The sequence below is a fragment of the Capsicum annuum genome, chromosome 3 (assembly GCF_002878395.1).
Source record: "Capsicum annuum cultivar UCD-10X-F1 chromosome 3, UCD10Xv1.1, whole genome shotgun sequence".
Classification (NCBI taxonomy): Eukaryota; Viridiplantae; Streptophyta; class Magnoliopsida; order Solanales; family Solanaceae; genus Capsicum; species Capsicum annuum.
In genome coordinates, this window is record NC_061113.1 from 235,077,571 (window position 1) to 235,092,887 (window position 15,317).

Genomic DNA, 15,317 nt, shown 5'->3' on the forward strand with positions numbered 1-15,317 from the left:
AAAAAAAAATAGAAATATTTTTAAAAGGGTCGAATTGCCCAAGTAGAATATTGTATCAGTATTGTATATAAACTGTATCAATATTGTATGTGTACTGTATATGAACTACGTAGGCCAAAGTGACACAAATTAAGAAATGGCTATAAAGAAAAAATAGTATATCCAACTGACCACTTTTTGAAAAAAAATTAAACTTGGGGAATTTGTTTTAAAAAATGTTATAGAGTGTTTTTTTTCCCTTAAATTAACTTGGAATCTTATATGGACCCACTTAATTTTTTTTCTCATATATACTTTTTATAATAATTTTACTATATCACTTCTAACTAGTAGAATAGAAGAAGAATTATTACAAAACCATGATAATTTATTCTCTTATATAATAAGAGCAAATAAAGCAACTAAAATAGGCACGAGGTCGACATGTCTTCTTCAGTTGCTTCAACTATAATTTTAATGTATCACCCCTAATTAATTATTATAAGTCATTTTATGTATTAGAAAATTAATAATATTTAATAAAAAATAAAATAAACACTTATGACATGTTTGCTCCAGTTACTTCAATCGTAATTTTACTATATCATTTCAAATTAATTATTATATCCCTAATTAAATATTATAAGTCATTTACATAATATAAAATTAATAATATTTAATTAAAAAAGAAGTAAAATAGACATTTACGACTGTTTTCGCTGCTTTAACCATAATTTTACTGTATTACCGTTAATTAATTATTATACAAATATTTTTTATAGTCATTTTGCTATGTTGCTTCAAATTAGTTATTACAAGTCACTTAAGACGTGTGCGCTTTGTTGTTTTCATTGTGATTTTACTATATCACTCTTAATTAATTATTATTGTTTTCTAAGCATTAAAAAATTAATAATATTTCGTAAAAAAGGTAAATAGACACAAAATGATATATCAACATAAAAAAATTGATTGACTATTAAAATTATATTAGTGAACATAAAATTGAGATGTGATAGAGGAAGACATAAAGTAATCTATATTATTTAAAAATGAGATAAAAAGCATTATAAATCACAATAATTAAGAACTTAATATAAAAGTATATGTGTTAAAAAAATTTAAAAAATTGATTGATTGTCGAAATTTTACCTGTGTCACATATAGGGGTGTTCATGGGTCGGTTTGGGTCGGTTATTGGTCAAAATCATAACCAAACCAATTTAGTCAGTTTTAAAATTTCTAAAACCAAACCAAACCAACACAAAAAAATAATTGTCGGTTTGGTTCTTATCGATTTAGTTCGGTTCGGTTCATTTTTTCGGTTTATAACTTTAGTTAATGATAAAAGTTAAAATTTTTCTTAAAAAAATCTAATCCAACATATGAGATGTCAACCGAGTGTTGTTCCTCAACCTTGAAACTAAGATGTCAATTTAGTGTTATACTTAGGCAAGGCCATGAACAACACCATACAAACGCTCCAACAAAAGTATTTAGAAGCTACATATAAGAGAATGATGTGATAACCCCCAAAAGGCAAACACATAATTTTTTTGCTCAATAGGGACCAAAGAGAAAATTCAAAATTAGTGATTAACTATAGTCTAATAAAACTCACCTATAAAATCTCATAGACAACAATATAATTTTCACAATTAGTATCATTTGCCATTCAAAGTGGAAAAATCATATAGAATCTCATAACTTACCATCAACTAGATGGAGACATGTGACTAAAAGTGTTATGACTAAAGTTAAATTCATGATTAAACTTTAAAATATAAAAAATATTTATATTTTATTTATGAATAATATATAAATAGTTTATATATGCATATATATGTATATATATATGTATATGTATATGTGTATATATATATATATATATATATATATATATATATATATAATTTTTGTCGGTTCGATTTGGTTATTTTGTCGGTTATTTTAGAGTAAAACCAAAATCAAACCACATAAGTATCGGTTTTAAAAATTTAAAACCAAACCAAATCTAACCAAATGACATTTTTTTTAATTGATTTGGTTTGGTTCGCGGTTCGATTTGGTTTTTAACCAAACTATCACATAGATTGAGAGAGAATATTCATATATTATTGAAAAATTATGCAAAAAAAAAGATTGTAAATCACATAATTAACAACTTTAAAAATTTAAAAGATATAAAATATTTAGTTGACTCTCGAAATTATACCAGCATCACTTAAATTGAAACAGAAGAAAAAGATGTTATAAATCACAATAATTAAAAATTTAAATTATTTTAATAATTTAAATTGTGATAGAAAATAACATATATTGGGCCCGTTATAATTCATTTAGGTATTAAAAAATAATTATATTTAATAAAAAAACAAAAATAGATATAGAATGATAAATTAACACTTCATCTTTAAATTAACTTGACGCCTTATATGGGTTCACTTAAATTTTTTTCTCATGTACTTTTTATAATAATTTTACTAGGTCACTTCTAATTAGTAGAATAGAAGAAAAATTATTACAAAATTATGATAATTTAAAATTTAAATTATTAAAAAAATATAATTGACTATCAATATCACAAAAGTTTGAACTGGGAGAGTAACACATATCTATAATCCATATCTATAATTTATATAATATATTAAAAGTGTGAAGACTCTTATAAAAGTGATTTGAACTTTTTACCCTTCATTAAAAATCTCCGTAATATACAAAATAGTCTTTTCACATTTTTTTTAGAAAAATTGTATTCAAAAGAAATCAGCTTAAAATATTTTCTGGTCAATTAGAAAAATACACTTAAAATAGGATAGAAAAATACTCCTAAAATAGGACTTTATTAAGGAAATACTTCTATAAATATTGAGTTGCACATTAAACTAGAGAAAAAATATATTTACTTATTGAGAAAATATGATTGATACTATCTAACTTTTTTTGGTTGCATGTCTAGATTGGTGGATACTTAATTTTTTAACCCTCAACTTCCCATGTTTGTCAACACAATAAAATTTAACGTGTGTGTATATATATCTTCCTTGTTTTCATTCAAGTTATTCTTTAGAGTCAAATTTTTCGCTCGGACAAGAATTACTTTTATCGAAACTGAAGTTTTGTGATCACTATTGTATTATTTTGTTGTAGTTTACAGGTCGTAGATGAATTTACAGGTGAGAGATAAATGTTGATTAGCTTTGAGGATTTTTTTTTAGGTAAAAGTTAGGTTTAATTGTATTATTTTTATATCTCTGTTTTGAGATTTTTTTTTGTGTAAAGGTAAAGTTTTGTTGTATTATTTTAATATCTCTATTATCGTATTATTTTGTTATTGTTTACAGGTGGTAGATGAGTGTCAGAAATCTTTGACAATTTTTTTGTGTGTAAAGATTAGATTTAATTGTATTATTTTGATGTCTCTATCATTGTGTTGTTTTGTTGTAATTTACAGATGGTAGATGAATGTTGATCGACTTTTAAAAATATTTTTGGTAAAGATTAGATTTAATAAACAAATTCTTCATCTTTACATACTCAAAAGATATTTAATTTAATTATTATATTTATCTCTGTTATTTAAACAAATATCCTATTTAATGTAAATTACATAAAAAAATATTAAAAATTACAATAGTTAATAATTTAAAATATCTAAAAACATATTAAAAACATGACTGATTATCTAAATTTTATTTATATCATAAATTGAGGTAAAAAAATAGCACGAAACCTCGCTATCTAGTATTCATATAAATATACATGCACTTTGACGTCTTTATAATCCGAAATAATTGAGGAGATAAAATAAATGGAATTCTTTTTAGGGTATTCTTGAAAATAAATTTTACTCGCTCCGTTTAAAAAAAAATGACCTATTTTTTTTTAGTCCGTTTAAAAAAAAATGATCCTTTTTTTTTTTTGATAATACTTTAATTATCACTTTTTACATAACATATTTAATACCACAAGATCAAAGTACATTTTTGTATATTTAATATAACTTTAATTTAAAACTACAAAATTTAAAAATCTTCTTTATATTTTTAAACTTTATATTTTTAAACTTTATGTTAAATCAAAGTGGATCATACAGAAAGGTAATAAAGATGAGTTGAGACCCACAAATCACAAGATGAATGTATGTGGCCACAAACAACGACATTGGGATCAAATTCATCTTCATCGTCACCCATAACTTACAGAAAAAAGTAATACTCTCCGTATTTAAAAAAGAATGATCTATTTTTCTTTTTAGTTTATTTAAAAAAGAATGACTCATTTCTTTTTTTAGTAACTTTTTAATTATAGCTTTTCACATGACATGTTTAAGACCACAAAATTAAAAGACTTTTTGATACATTTAACATATTTTTAATTTAACATCATAAAATTTAAAAGTTTCTTTATATATTCAATGACATCATCAACTCATTATAGTTAGAATTTACTCCATTCTATTAAATTAGTTAAATAAACACCTTTTAAGTTAAAAGGACATTTTTTGATCCAATATGTGGAGAAAAGACATTTTTGAACCTTTTCCTTAATAAAGAAATTAATAGTAGTACATCCTATGTCTGTTCAAATAGAAAGCTCAAGCTGCTGCACCCTTAATCAGAGTCGAGGGTTTGATTCTGGATATGGATAAAACTCTGTTGGAAGCGCTGCCACCTTAATGGACCCTGCAACGCGCAATCCGAATTAATCGGAGCTCCAATGCGGACACCAGACACCGAATGGAAAGCTAAAAAAAAAAAAAAAAGCTCAAAGTGTTAATCTATTGGGTACATCAATAGGAGGGTAATACAAGTTTTATCTATCTTATTGCAAATTTCAAAGTCGAAGGCGTTTGGAAAAGGCTTTCGTAAAATGACATAAAGACGAACAAAAAATAGCTTCACATCGGTATTGTATATTACCTTGTGACGATATTTCAATTAGACACTTATTTTTTAATATCTCTAACTTCTAATAAAATGTTTCAATTAGGCTCTTTCAATTCAAATTTTGACGCATTTTTTCATCCATCTATTAGATAGTTAAGTTAACCACATAAATTGTACCATCTCCTCTAATCACACAGGTTAGTCTCAAGTAGAAAAAACGTGAGATCTTATGGCTTAATAAATCAAATACTTATAATTAAAGGAGAAAACTTATTTTACATCAGTAACTACCTATTAAATGAATGATAATACACATAAAAAAAATTTAAAATTTAAATTAAAGTGTTTAATCACAACATTTTATTAAGTTCAGTCGTTCAATTGAACTTAACCTCTTGCTCCATTCGCCAGAGACGGAAATCGAATCGACACGGACACGGACACGGACCTCAAATAGAAGAAGCAAAATCTCGGGCACTTCAATAAAAATGAATTCAACCACAAACAAATCGAAACCACAAAAACTTAGTTCGTCTATCTAAATGAAATATTCTGACAAATTTTAAAAACTAATTATGTACTTTCTTTGTGTCGTCTCAAATTTTATAATTTGATTTCTCACTTTACTTGTTATTTTTCATTAATAAAAAAAAGACAATATTATTAATTGTTTTTTTTAATTAATATATAATGTCAAATTGGGACGAGTAAAATAGGACGAAGGGAGCATTAAGCAGATATGTGTTCCTAATTAGTTGTGCAAGAGTTTATAATGTGTTGAGTAACTTCACTCGAGATTATAACGTGTTGAACGTCACTAGTTAAATTCTTCACATGAAATTAATTCAATCTGAGTTAAGCCCATTTCCCCATTATCTCTCTACTTATTCTATTTGCCAATTTAGACTTTTCTTTCTCCTTGGAAATAATAGCTTTTCTAAGTTGGAATTGGTGTTGTGTTTAATTATGAATATAAATTAGAATAATTTTTAAAATTATGTGAGAGAAGTATGAGAAAAAATATGATTTTTTTAAAAGTAATTTTCACTAAAGTAAAATAACGAGTATGATCAAATAATATAATTTTTATTTTTTTAATTAAAGTGAAATGATTTTTTTAAAAAATAAAAATAAAAAAAATTATCAGCCTATTACGGTAAAACGAAAAACAAATAAAATAAAAAAACTCTTCAATCAACATGTAGCCCCACCCCCAACCCCCTAAACAAAAGGTCTTTCAAGAAGGGGCAACATATAAAATAAATAAGCCGCAACAGCACAAGCTGTTCCAGATCTTGTCACGGGTATCCAATTCCCAAAAAGTTCAAAATTATTACTCCCTCAGTTCAATTTTACTTTCTCAAATTTTCTAATTTATTATTCTATTTTACTTTTTTTTTTTTTATTTATAAAGAGAAGATATTTTTTTTCATTATACCTTTAGTATAATTTATTACTCTTTATTATTAGTGTTCTCAAAAATATTGCAAAAAGAAGTACCATTAAGAGTACACCATTAAGAATATAAATGGTGCTTTGATATTAGTCATCCATCAATATTAAAACTAACAACAAGACACAATTAAGAAGAGCAAAATAGTAAAATTACATTATCAATAATTATTTTTTTAATAATTATGTCATCCCAATTTAAGACGAATAAAATGGAACGAAGGGAGTAATTGAAATTAGTAATTTGTTTTGCCGCTAATAAAGGAATAGAGCACAAAAAGTTCTGATTAGCTGCATAAATTAGTAGGAATATTTCTTAGCCACTACTCATTTAGCCACTCAGCTGGTGCCAGCTTGAGTGTCCATTAATTAATACTGTACAATATCCTTACTGCTAAGGATTTCATTTGAGTAAATACGTGTCTTTATCAAAAAAGGAACTCTTTCTTTCACCCCAAATTCTGAATTTTATTCATTCAAACAAGTCCCAAACAGCACAGCTTCTTACCTTAGCAAAGACTTTATCCGTGCCACATTAACTCGGCAAAAACAAGTCCCAAACAGCACAGCTTTCCCTTTGCTAAAAATTTACACGGATCTCATGTATATATCAAGTCAATATATACATATCCTGTGTTTGAATTTAAAATTTATGTTACTTAATTATAATTAATTAATATGTATTTTACTTAATTTAATTAAATAATCATGATAAAAAATATTATTTTAATATATACACCAAATGCGTGTAAGGATTTTACCATTTCACCTACCCGACGCAGCAAATGAAAAAGACCTCTTTTTTTTTTTTTTTGTTCTTGAAAAGGGGGTTGAAATGAACAGGATAAGTTTGGGACTAGTCTAATTAATCGTTTGGTGTGATGTATAAGTAATTCAAGGAATAAGTTATCCCGAAATAAAATAAAAGATCAATTAAATCCCTTATTTGGTTGGAAGGATTAATCCATGGTGGGATAACTTATTCGAATAATCCCATGTTAATTATCCCGAAATAACAATTTTCCAACCAAACGACCCCAACCTGGATCTAAAGTTGAATTTCCCCAATTAGCGACTACTAGTGCTTTAAAAAGCGTGGAACGTGAACGTTTTACATAGTAAGGAGCAAAACGTAAGCCCCAAAACGTGAGGCGCAAGTCCCATATAAATCTACGAAGCATATATTATCTTTAATTTTGTTATTTTATTACTAAGAAAATAAGCAAAAGTAACATTTTCAATAAATATAAAAATATATCATAATTATCTTCTAGGAAAATTGCTTTCTTTATTTATATTTCTCCGAGAATATGAACATCTGATGCCATAATTATTTTCTAGAAAAATTGCTTCTTTATTTATATTTCTCCGAAAATATCACTAGAATATGAACATCTGATGCCACAAGTATAACTATCAGTACACCAAAAATAAAAACATGATTTATAGCAAAATTATTTGTAAAATAATAATAATAAAAAATTAACGCTCGGCACTTGGTACTTTTACGCCCCAAATTCTAGAACTTATGCCCTATGGATCTACACGCCGCCCCATTGCCCCCTACCCCCGAACTCAAGTAGAAACCAAAGCAGATGCTGCCAACTCGAAACCACTGCAAATGCTTAGGCCATTCAGAAAGTTATCAACATTACAAGAAACATACATAGGTTAAAAGTTCTCATAATATGCTGGAAAGAGGATCATCTATTTAGTGGAGAAACCACTGCCTTGGATACAAGCCTCACGATAGCATACAATACCATTCAATACATTTGAAACACAAGACAAGCAGTCTATTCATCTTGCTTGCATCTTCATCGAAATTGTTGCATTATGTAAAAAGCAAAAGTTACATACAGATCCCTGTGCAACTTCTTCTTTGCATCCCCTTTTCACTTTCTTAATAAGTAAACAACATTTTAGTCTTCTTTTTTAACTAACCCACCGAGCCAGATAAAATATACATACAAAAGCCTGAATAAAATACATCAAACTAATACAAGGTCAGACACAACATTTTTTTCTTTTGCGGGGTCCCCTTTGTAACTACTCAGAACATCATCATCAGTAGTGAAGATCAGTCTTTCAAGAAAAGCTTGTTAATGCCCACCAGTTCAGAGCATCCACGATCCACCTGACAAAAAAGTATAACCACATGGTGGAGGATCAATGCTCTATACCCTCTAGAAGTTCACCACACTTGAGCAATTGTGCTCGAGGCAGTATCAAAATAAGCAGGATGTAACCAACCTTGTCCCAAAAAATGATGCAAAGTGTAAAACCTACGAGTAACAACAAACACTGAAATAGAAGGCGCACAAGGAAAAAAACATAGTACTGACACCTAATGCAACCTCATGATTTTTGTGATACACTGACCCATTTAATGCAGTATACTGAGGCATTCAACAAATTATTGCAGACCCCACAATGCAACGAGAAACATATCAAGAAGAGATCTCCAAGATACCAATATGGTGTTGGAAGTTGCACAACGACGTATATCTACACATTGAGAAGGAAACAAGAATTATATCAAGATACCGCCATGGTGTTAACAAGTTGCATAACCGCGGACATCTGTACGTTGAAAGTGATATTCCTTTAGCCAAGTCACATATAAACAATAGGTCTGACGTGATAGATGGTGAAAACCCTGGGTCCTAAAGAGCCCTATTTGTATGGAAATTGAAATGGGGAAAACAACCTAAATAGCAGGAGTTTTGCAAGATTTGTAATCTGATAGACTAGCAATAAGATCATAAGTGAGGGCAAAGATTTTACCTGTCATTGCAGCGTTAAAAAAAGTACATGAAATCATCAAATCTGGGCCACTGATGAAAGTAGTCCCATCTGTTCAGTAAGATTATGCATATGCTTTAGTTTATCCCAATCACTCTCCTGAACTCCTAGGAAATCTTCTTCTTTATCTAAACCATCTTCCACAGCTAGGGAACCAATCTCATCTGTATCCCCAGGGAGAGGGCTTGCAGAAAGAATATGGTCCCAAAAAATATCATTAATTGCTGGAAGCTTCGGAATTTCATCCTGCAAGACATCACCATCTGTGTCTGCCAAAAATCCATCAGGGACAACAGTAGTTAAACCATCCAAAATACCTTGTGTTGTGTCAATATCTGGCTCATTTCCAGTCTCGGACATCTTAAAGTCAGCTATTCCAAGAGTATCAAGTCTATTAATCCTCTGTCCTTGATAAAATTCAGGCAAATCATGGACTGCCTGAGAGTTCAAGGCATCAGATTCAGGTAATGCAGGAACTTTGGCCTCCCCAGGAACCACAGTAATGGAAGATTGGGTGACAGACATGGCAGATGAACAAGAGTTGAATGGAAATCCTGAATCTGACATTAGATGAGACTGTGAAGAAGTTGGCAGTACTTCAGAGAGGGTAACACCGGAAATACAACTGGATGTTCCACAACTGTCTAGAGGATTTTTAGGCGGGAGGGGATTATTAGTCAAAAAGCCATTCGAGTTCTTAAATCTGTTGTCCAGTCTCCCAGGTGCATTTATTTTCAAAATCTGCTGCATCAATGCTTTTGCAGCCTCATTCATTGAAGGTTGATACCTGACTACCTGTCCATCTGGCAACACATTGTTAGGCTTGCACTCAACATTTTCATCATCCTGCTCAGGAAGTCTCCTTTTCTTATTGAGGCCAGTAATACGCCTGTTATTGCCATTCTGTTGATGTACCAGTTGGGCTACAAAGCCAGGGCTCTGCATGGCCTTGGCAAGGAACGACATCATTTGCTGTTGCCTGTTCTCCATTAATTGAACACGCTGCCCAACAGTTTGCAATTGGTGATCTGTCTCCTGCTGCTGCTGTCTCAACTTAACCAGCTCTTGCATAAGAACATCCTTATCTCTTTTAAGCCTTTCCACCTCTTCATCAATTCCGAATTTCCCAACTTCAACACAGGATGCAACAGATGCATTTGGCACTTGGGAGGTGGTTTGTTGATGGCCCTGCACCTGAGAGGCTTTTCTCCTGCTTATACTCTTCAACAGGTGTTTGTGGCCTCTAAGAAATCCCTCATTTGCAAATTCCCAGCGGTCCGGATCAACCTTCCTGAAACCCTGATTGATGAAGGAGGAAAGCAAACTATAAAAAGAAATAAAGTTGCCCGGCGGGTACAAGGAGACTCCATATCATAAAAAAAGCACAAGGGCAGAATACACCACAGTGGCAGAACTACACTGCAAAAACAAAACTTTCCGGTCACAGAAAAATCCCCGAAATCCATCTAGTACTTGCAACATTTTTTGACAAGCTCTATTACTTAAAAAAATTTCTTTATCTGGACGGTTAGTACTTAATAAGCATATGAAAATTAATAACGTGGGCTGCGCGTTTGGTGGATGGAAGTAGGCGGAGGAATAGATGCACAAATTGTGCTCAAGTGAGAGGAAGTGAACCTGCTCGTCTGCTTCAGCATAAGCTCTCCACCACTGTCTAGCCTGACCTCTAGCTGGAAAGTAGTGAAGTCCACTCACTGGGACTCTACAAGCCCCAAGTTACAGGAACTCCTGAGCATCAGCTGTTGGATCACATTCCATCAACTATGTTGGCTATTCGGTATGCACATGAATAAAGCAGTACTAAATTTTGTGACAAAACACCTTGGTTCAAAAGGCATAGAATAATCTGGGATTTGATCTAAAACTATTCTACCTTTTACGATAAAACTGCCTTTGGTTGATTTACTAAAGCTTCTTCACAGGAAACAGTATATATAAAAAGGAATAATAACTACTTTATTAACAAGAATAAATAAGCCAAATAAGAGGACAGAGTACACAAGGGAGGTTAGCAGGCAATGGATGGAAAGGGGGGAGTTGTGGGGCGTTGCAAAATCATTGGATAACTTAGGTAACATTTACATCACCTCAATCCGGGAATATTTTCATCCCTGAGGTTTATAGTCCCCTTGACGAATTTAATCAATCCTAAACTCCCACTAAAAAGCCCATCACAATTTGGAATCACTGAGATTAAATCAGATGTGCCATGTTTGCAATTATTTCTCAAATTAGAAGTACCAATTTCCTTGATCCTTGATAAATCACTTCAAAAACACTTGGAACAAACCTATCAAATGGAACTACTCTACAACTATTCCTACAGAAAATTGGCAATAACCAACTGAACGACTGATAATGGCTTACATATATGCTAGACCAATTCATTATCAGTTCATGCAGACATAAAATTTGTAGATTATGATTCCAAATAGCAGGAATAACCGCTGCACAGTGGAACAGTAACATTTTCATCATAACGCAATTTTCGATTATTGGAAGTGTAACATTTTCATCTTAACGCAATTTTCGATTATTGGAACAGTAACATTTTCATCTTAACGTAATTCTCGATTATCTAAGGCGCTTAGCCTATTAGATTTCAGAAAGGAAAAAAAAAGCTAGAGAAGCTAAAAGATGAATAAGCAGACGCATTTAAATAAACTACATAAAATTTGCAGAAAAAGTAATTTGATTAGTTTCCTTTTAAAAGAACTGCTGACTTAAAGCTTAAGGAAACAGTTGGGCCACACAATCATCGAGAGCAGGAGAAGTAGAAAATTGTACTAACGTAAGTATTCAACTGTCTGACGAAGTTGGAGAAGTTATTGTGCCTGAAATACTTGGGCAAAATATCTCTAGCGAACTCCGGCACGTTCCAAACAACAAAGCTATTGTTACTCCTGCTCCACGATATCACAGAATCCGTCGATGGATCATCCACTATATCATACGTCTTGAGCAGGAAAGGCGGTGGCGGCGACTTCCCTCCCATCGCCGCAGCAGCAGCCTCGTGAACTCCGTTCATTTTCCACTTCACAATAGCACTGCTTTCTCAGTACACCCAGCAACGCACAGAAACACACAACAGAGAAAATAAATATGCGGAAAATGGAAGTGTTGAGATCTGGATAGAAGTACAGAAGAAGAGAGCAAATGTTGTTGTAGGGTAACTAAAAGGAGAAAGAAGAAAGGAGTGGGGACTGAGTGACTGACACCGAGCGGTAGAAATAGCCAAAAGAGAGCACGCGAGAAGGTTCTTGAAGCGGTTGATTTGCGCCAACGAGGCATCTTCTTTACTTCTTTTTATTCTTTGTCCTTAGAGTTTATCGAAATTATTTTCAAGGTACTTATTTGTTGCGAGTATTCGTATAGTCATCCAAATATTTGCATATTTGTATTTCGTGTACCCATGAAGTCACCAAAACCTCACTTGAATCCCTGATTAATGACTTAGTTGTTTTTCTTAATTCCTCTCCATGAGCTTCTACCTTTTTTTTTGCTCCATTTGGTGACTCAAACTCATAATCTTAAGATTCATTCGATGAGAAATATTTATCATCCAAGCAACTTCCTCTTATCAATAATTTAGTTGCACAAGCTGGCTGGGAAACAAGAAAGAGAAAGTTATACACTTCTACCATAAGGAAAATAAGGGATTGTTTGGTACATCGGATAAGGAAAATAATCTCAGGATAAAGTTTAGAATTAACTTTTTTCCTTGGTATGAGGTATTACTTAATTAATTCCAGGCCTATTTATCCAACCACTTGTACCGAAATGGTGAAATTACAATCATAAAAGAATTAAAGCTGCCCGGCGGGTACAAGGAGATTCCATATCATTAAAAAACAAAAAGAAGCACTAGGACAAAATACGCCAAAGTGGGTGGCAGAAATACACCCTGCCAAAAAAGAAAAAAAATCTGGTCACAAACAAATCCCCGAAATCCATCTATTACTTAAACATTTTTTGACAAGCTCTATTACTTAAAATTTTTCTTTAAATGGACGGTTAATACTTAATAGGCATATGAAAATCAACAAATTGGGTTGGTCGTTTGGTGGATGAAAGTAGGCGGAGGAATAGATGCACAAATTGTGCTCAGGTTAAAGGAAGTGAGCCTGCTGGCCAGCTTCTGCATAAGCTCTCCACCATTATCTAGCCTGACCCCTAGCTGGAAACTAGTGACATCCACTCGCTTGGCCTCTGCAAGGCCTGAGTTATGTAATATCTCCCAGCAATGGTCTAGGAACTCCTGAGCATCAGCTGTTGGAGCACACTCCATCAACTATGTTGGCGATTCAGTATGCACATGAATAAAGTAGAACTAAATTTTGTGACAAATGCCTTTAGTTCAAAGGCATTGAATAACCTGTCATTTGATCTAAAACTATTCTACTGGTTACGTGAAAACAACCTTTGTTACATTTACTAAAGCTACTTCACAGGAACAGTAGATATAAAAAGGAACAATAACTACTAGATTAACAAAAAATAAATAAGAATATCCTAAGCTTCCCAAGACCATCAGAATTATTGATATTAAATCAGATGTGCCATCTTTGCAATTATTCTCAAATAATAGTATTACTTTCCTTTATCCTTGATAAATCACTTCCAGAAACGCTTAAAATAAACCTATCAAACGGAACTATCCTACAACTATTCCTAGAGAAAAATGTCAATAACCAAATAACCAACGGAATGACTGATAATGATCCCTAATTTTCTATTTACATATACGCTAGACCAACTCATTATCAGTTCATGGCTTCATGCAGACTTAAAAATTGCAGATTATGATTCCATATTGCAGAAATGACCGCTGCACGGTGGAACATATCAATTTTCATCTTAACGTAATTTTCAGTTTATCCTTTTTTCTTTTGATAATCGTGTTGTACGGTCCTAGCTCTTGCACACCTCGACTAAATCCACCGGATCCCTCCCACAGGTTACTCCGTCCACCAAAGCTAGGACAGATGGGAAGAATAGCATAGAGTTTTTTTGTCTTAATTTTCGATTATCTATGAAGCTTAGCTAAATAAATTTCAGAAAAACGAGGAGAGAAGCTAAAAGACTAAAAAAGAGACGCATTTAAATCAACTACATATTTGTAGAACAGAAATTTGATGAGTTTCCTTATTAAAAAAGCCGTAACTTAGGGTTCAAGAAACAGTTAAGACACAATAATCAGAAGCAAAAGAAGTAGAAAAAAAGGTACTAACATAAGTATTCAACTGTCTGACGAAACTGGAGAAGTTATTATGCTTGAAATACTTAGGCAAAATATCTCTAGCAAACTCCGGCACGTTCCAAACAACAAAGCTATTGTTACTCTTACTCCACGACACCACGGAATCGGTCGATGGATCATCCACCATATCATACGTCTTACACAGAAACGGCGGCGGCGAATTCCCTCCCGCCGCCGCCGCCGCTGCAGCTTCATGAACTCCGTCCATTTTCCACTTCACAATAACACCACTTCTCCAACAAACTCAGCGATTCACAAAAGGTCTATAGAAACAGAGAGAAAAATTGTTAGTATGCGGAAAATGGAAGTATTGAGATCCGGATGGAGAAGTGTCGCTGTAAAAGAGAAAGGAGAGTGGGGAGTGGGGACTGCAAGTGTGAAGTGACTGGCACCAAGCGGTGGAAATAGCCAACCAGAGCACGCTAGAAGGGTCTTCAAGCGGTTGATTTGCGCCAACGAGGCATCTCTTTTACTTCTATTTTATTGTTTGTCCCTCGAGTGTGTGGATATTGCTTCAACGAGCCTACTTGTTAGCGAGTATTTGTGTAGGCATCGAAAATTTTGTATTTTAGCTCACTTGGATCCCTGATTAATAGGATTAAGACTTTTAATGAAGTCGAGAATATTATTAAGAAGTATTTTTACGTAAGTGATTTTTAACATTGTTTTATTCACAATCACTATTTACCGTCACAACCATTATTCATTACCATCAACAATCACTATCCATTATCATCACTAACCATCTTTATCGTCATTATCAATTACTAATGTCAGCCATTACCATATTTATTATCTTTTTCGTTATTATTGTATTCACTGTCTCATCGTCATTGTCACCATCATCACCTCCACTATCAACCACTTCCTCCATTGCATTTAATTTCTACCACCAATCATCTTCACCATCA

At 32.3% G+C, this 15,317-nt stretch overlaps 1 protein-coding gene across 2 annotated transcripts; it reads right to left on the reverse strand.

Annotated features, from left to right (window-relative positions):
* Positions 1-7,987: 7,987 nt before the first annotated feature.
* Positions 7,988-14,939, reverse strand: LOC107862925 (heat stress transcription factor A-1). 2 transcript variants are annotated; one of them, XM_016708640.2, is made up of 3 exons: positions 14,378-14,939; positions 9,108-10,424; positions 7,988-8,457 (listed from the first exon to the last, which is right to left on the reverse strand). In XM_016708640.2, the coding sequence occupies exons 1-2, from the start codon at positions 14,612-14,614 to the stop codon at positions 9,144-9,146; spliced, it is 1,518 nt and encodes a 505-aa protein (XP_016564126.1). In that variant the 5' UTR covers positions 14,615-14,939; the 3' UTR covers positions 7,988-8,457; positions 9,108-9,143. The 2 variants fall into 2 exon arrangements, with proteins under 2 accessions (XP_016564126.1, XP_016564127.1); XM_016708641.2 differs by lacking the exon at positions 14,378-14,939 and adding an exon at positions 11,938-13,048.
* Positions 14,940-15,317: the final 378 nt, after the last annotated feature.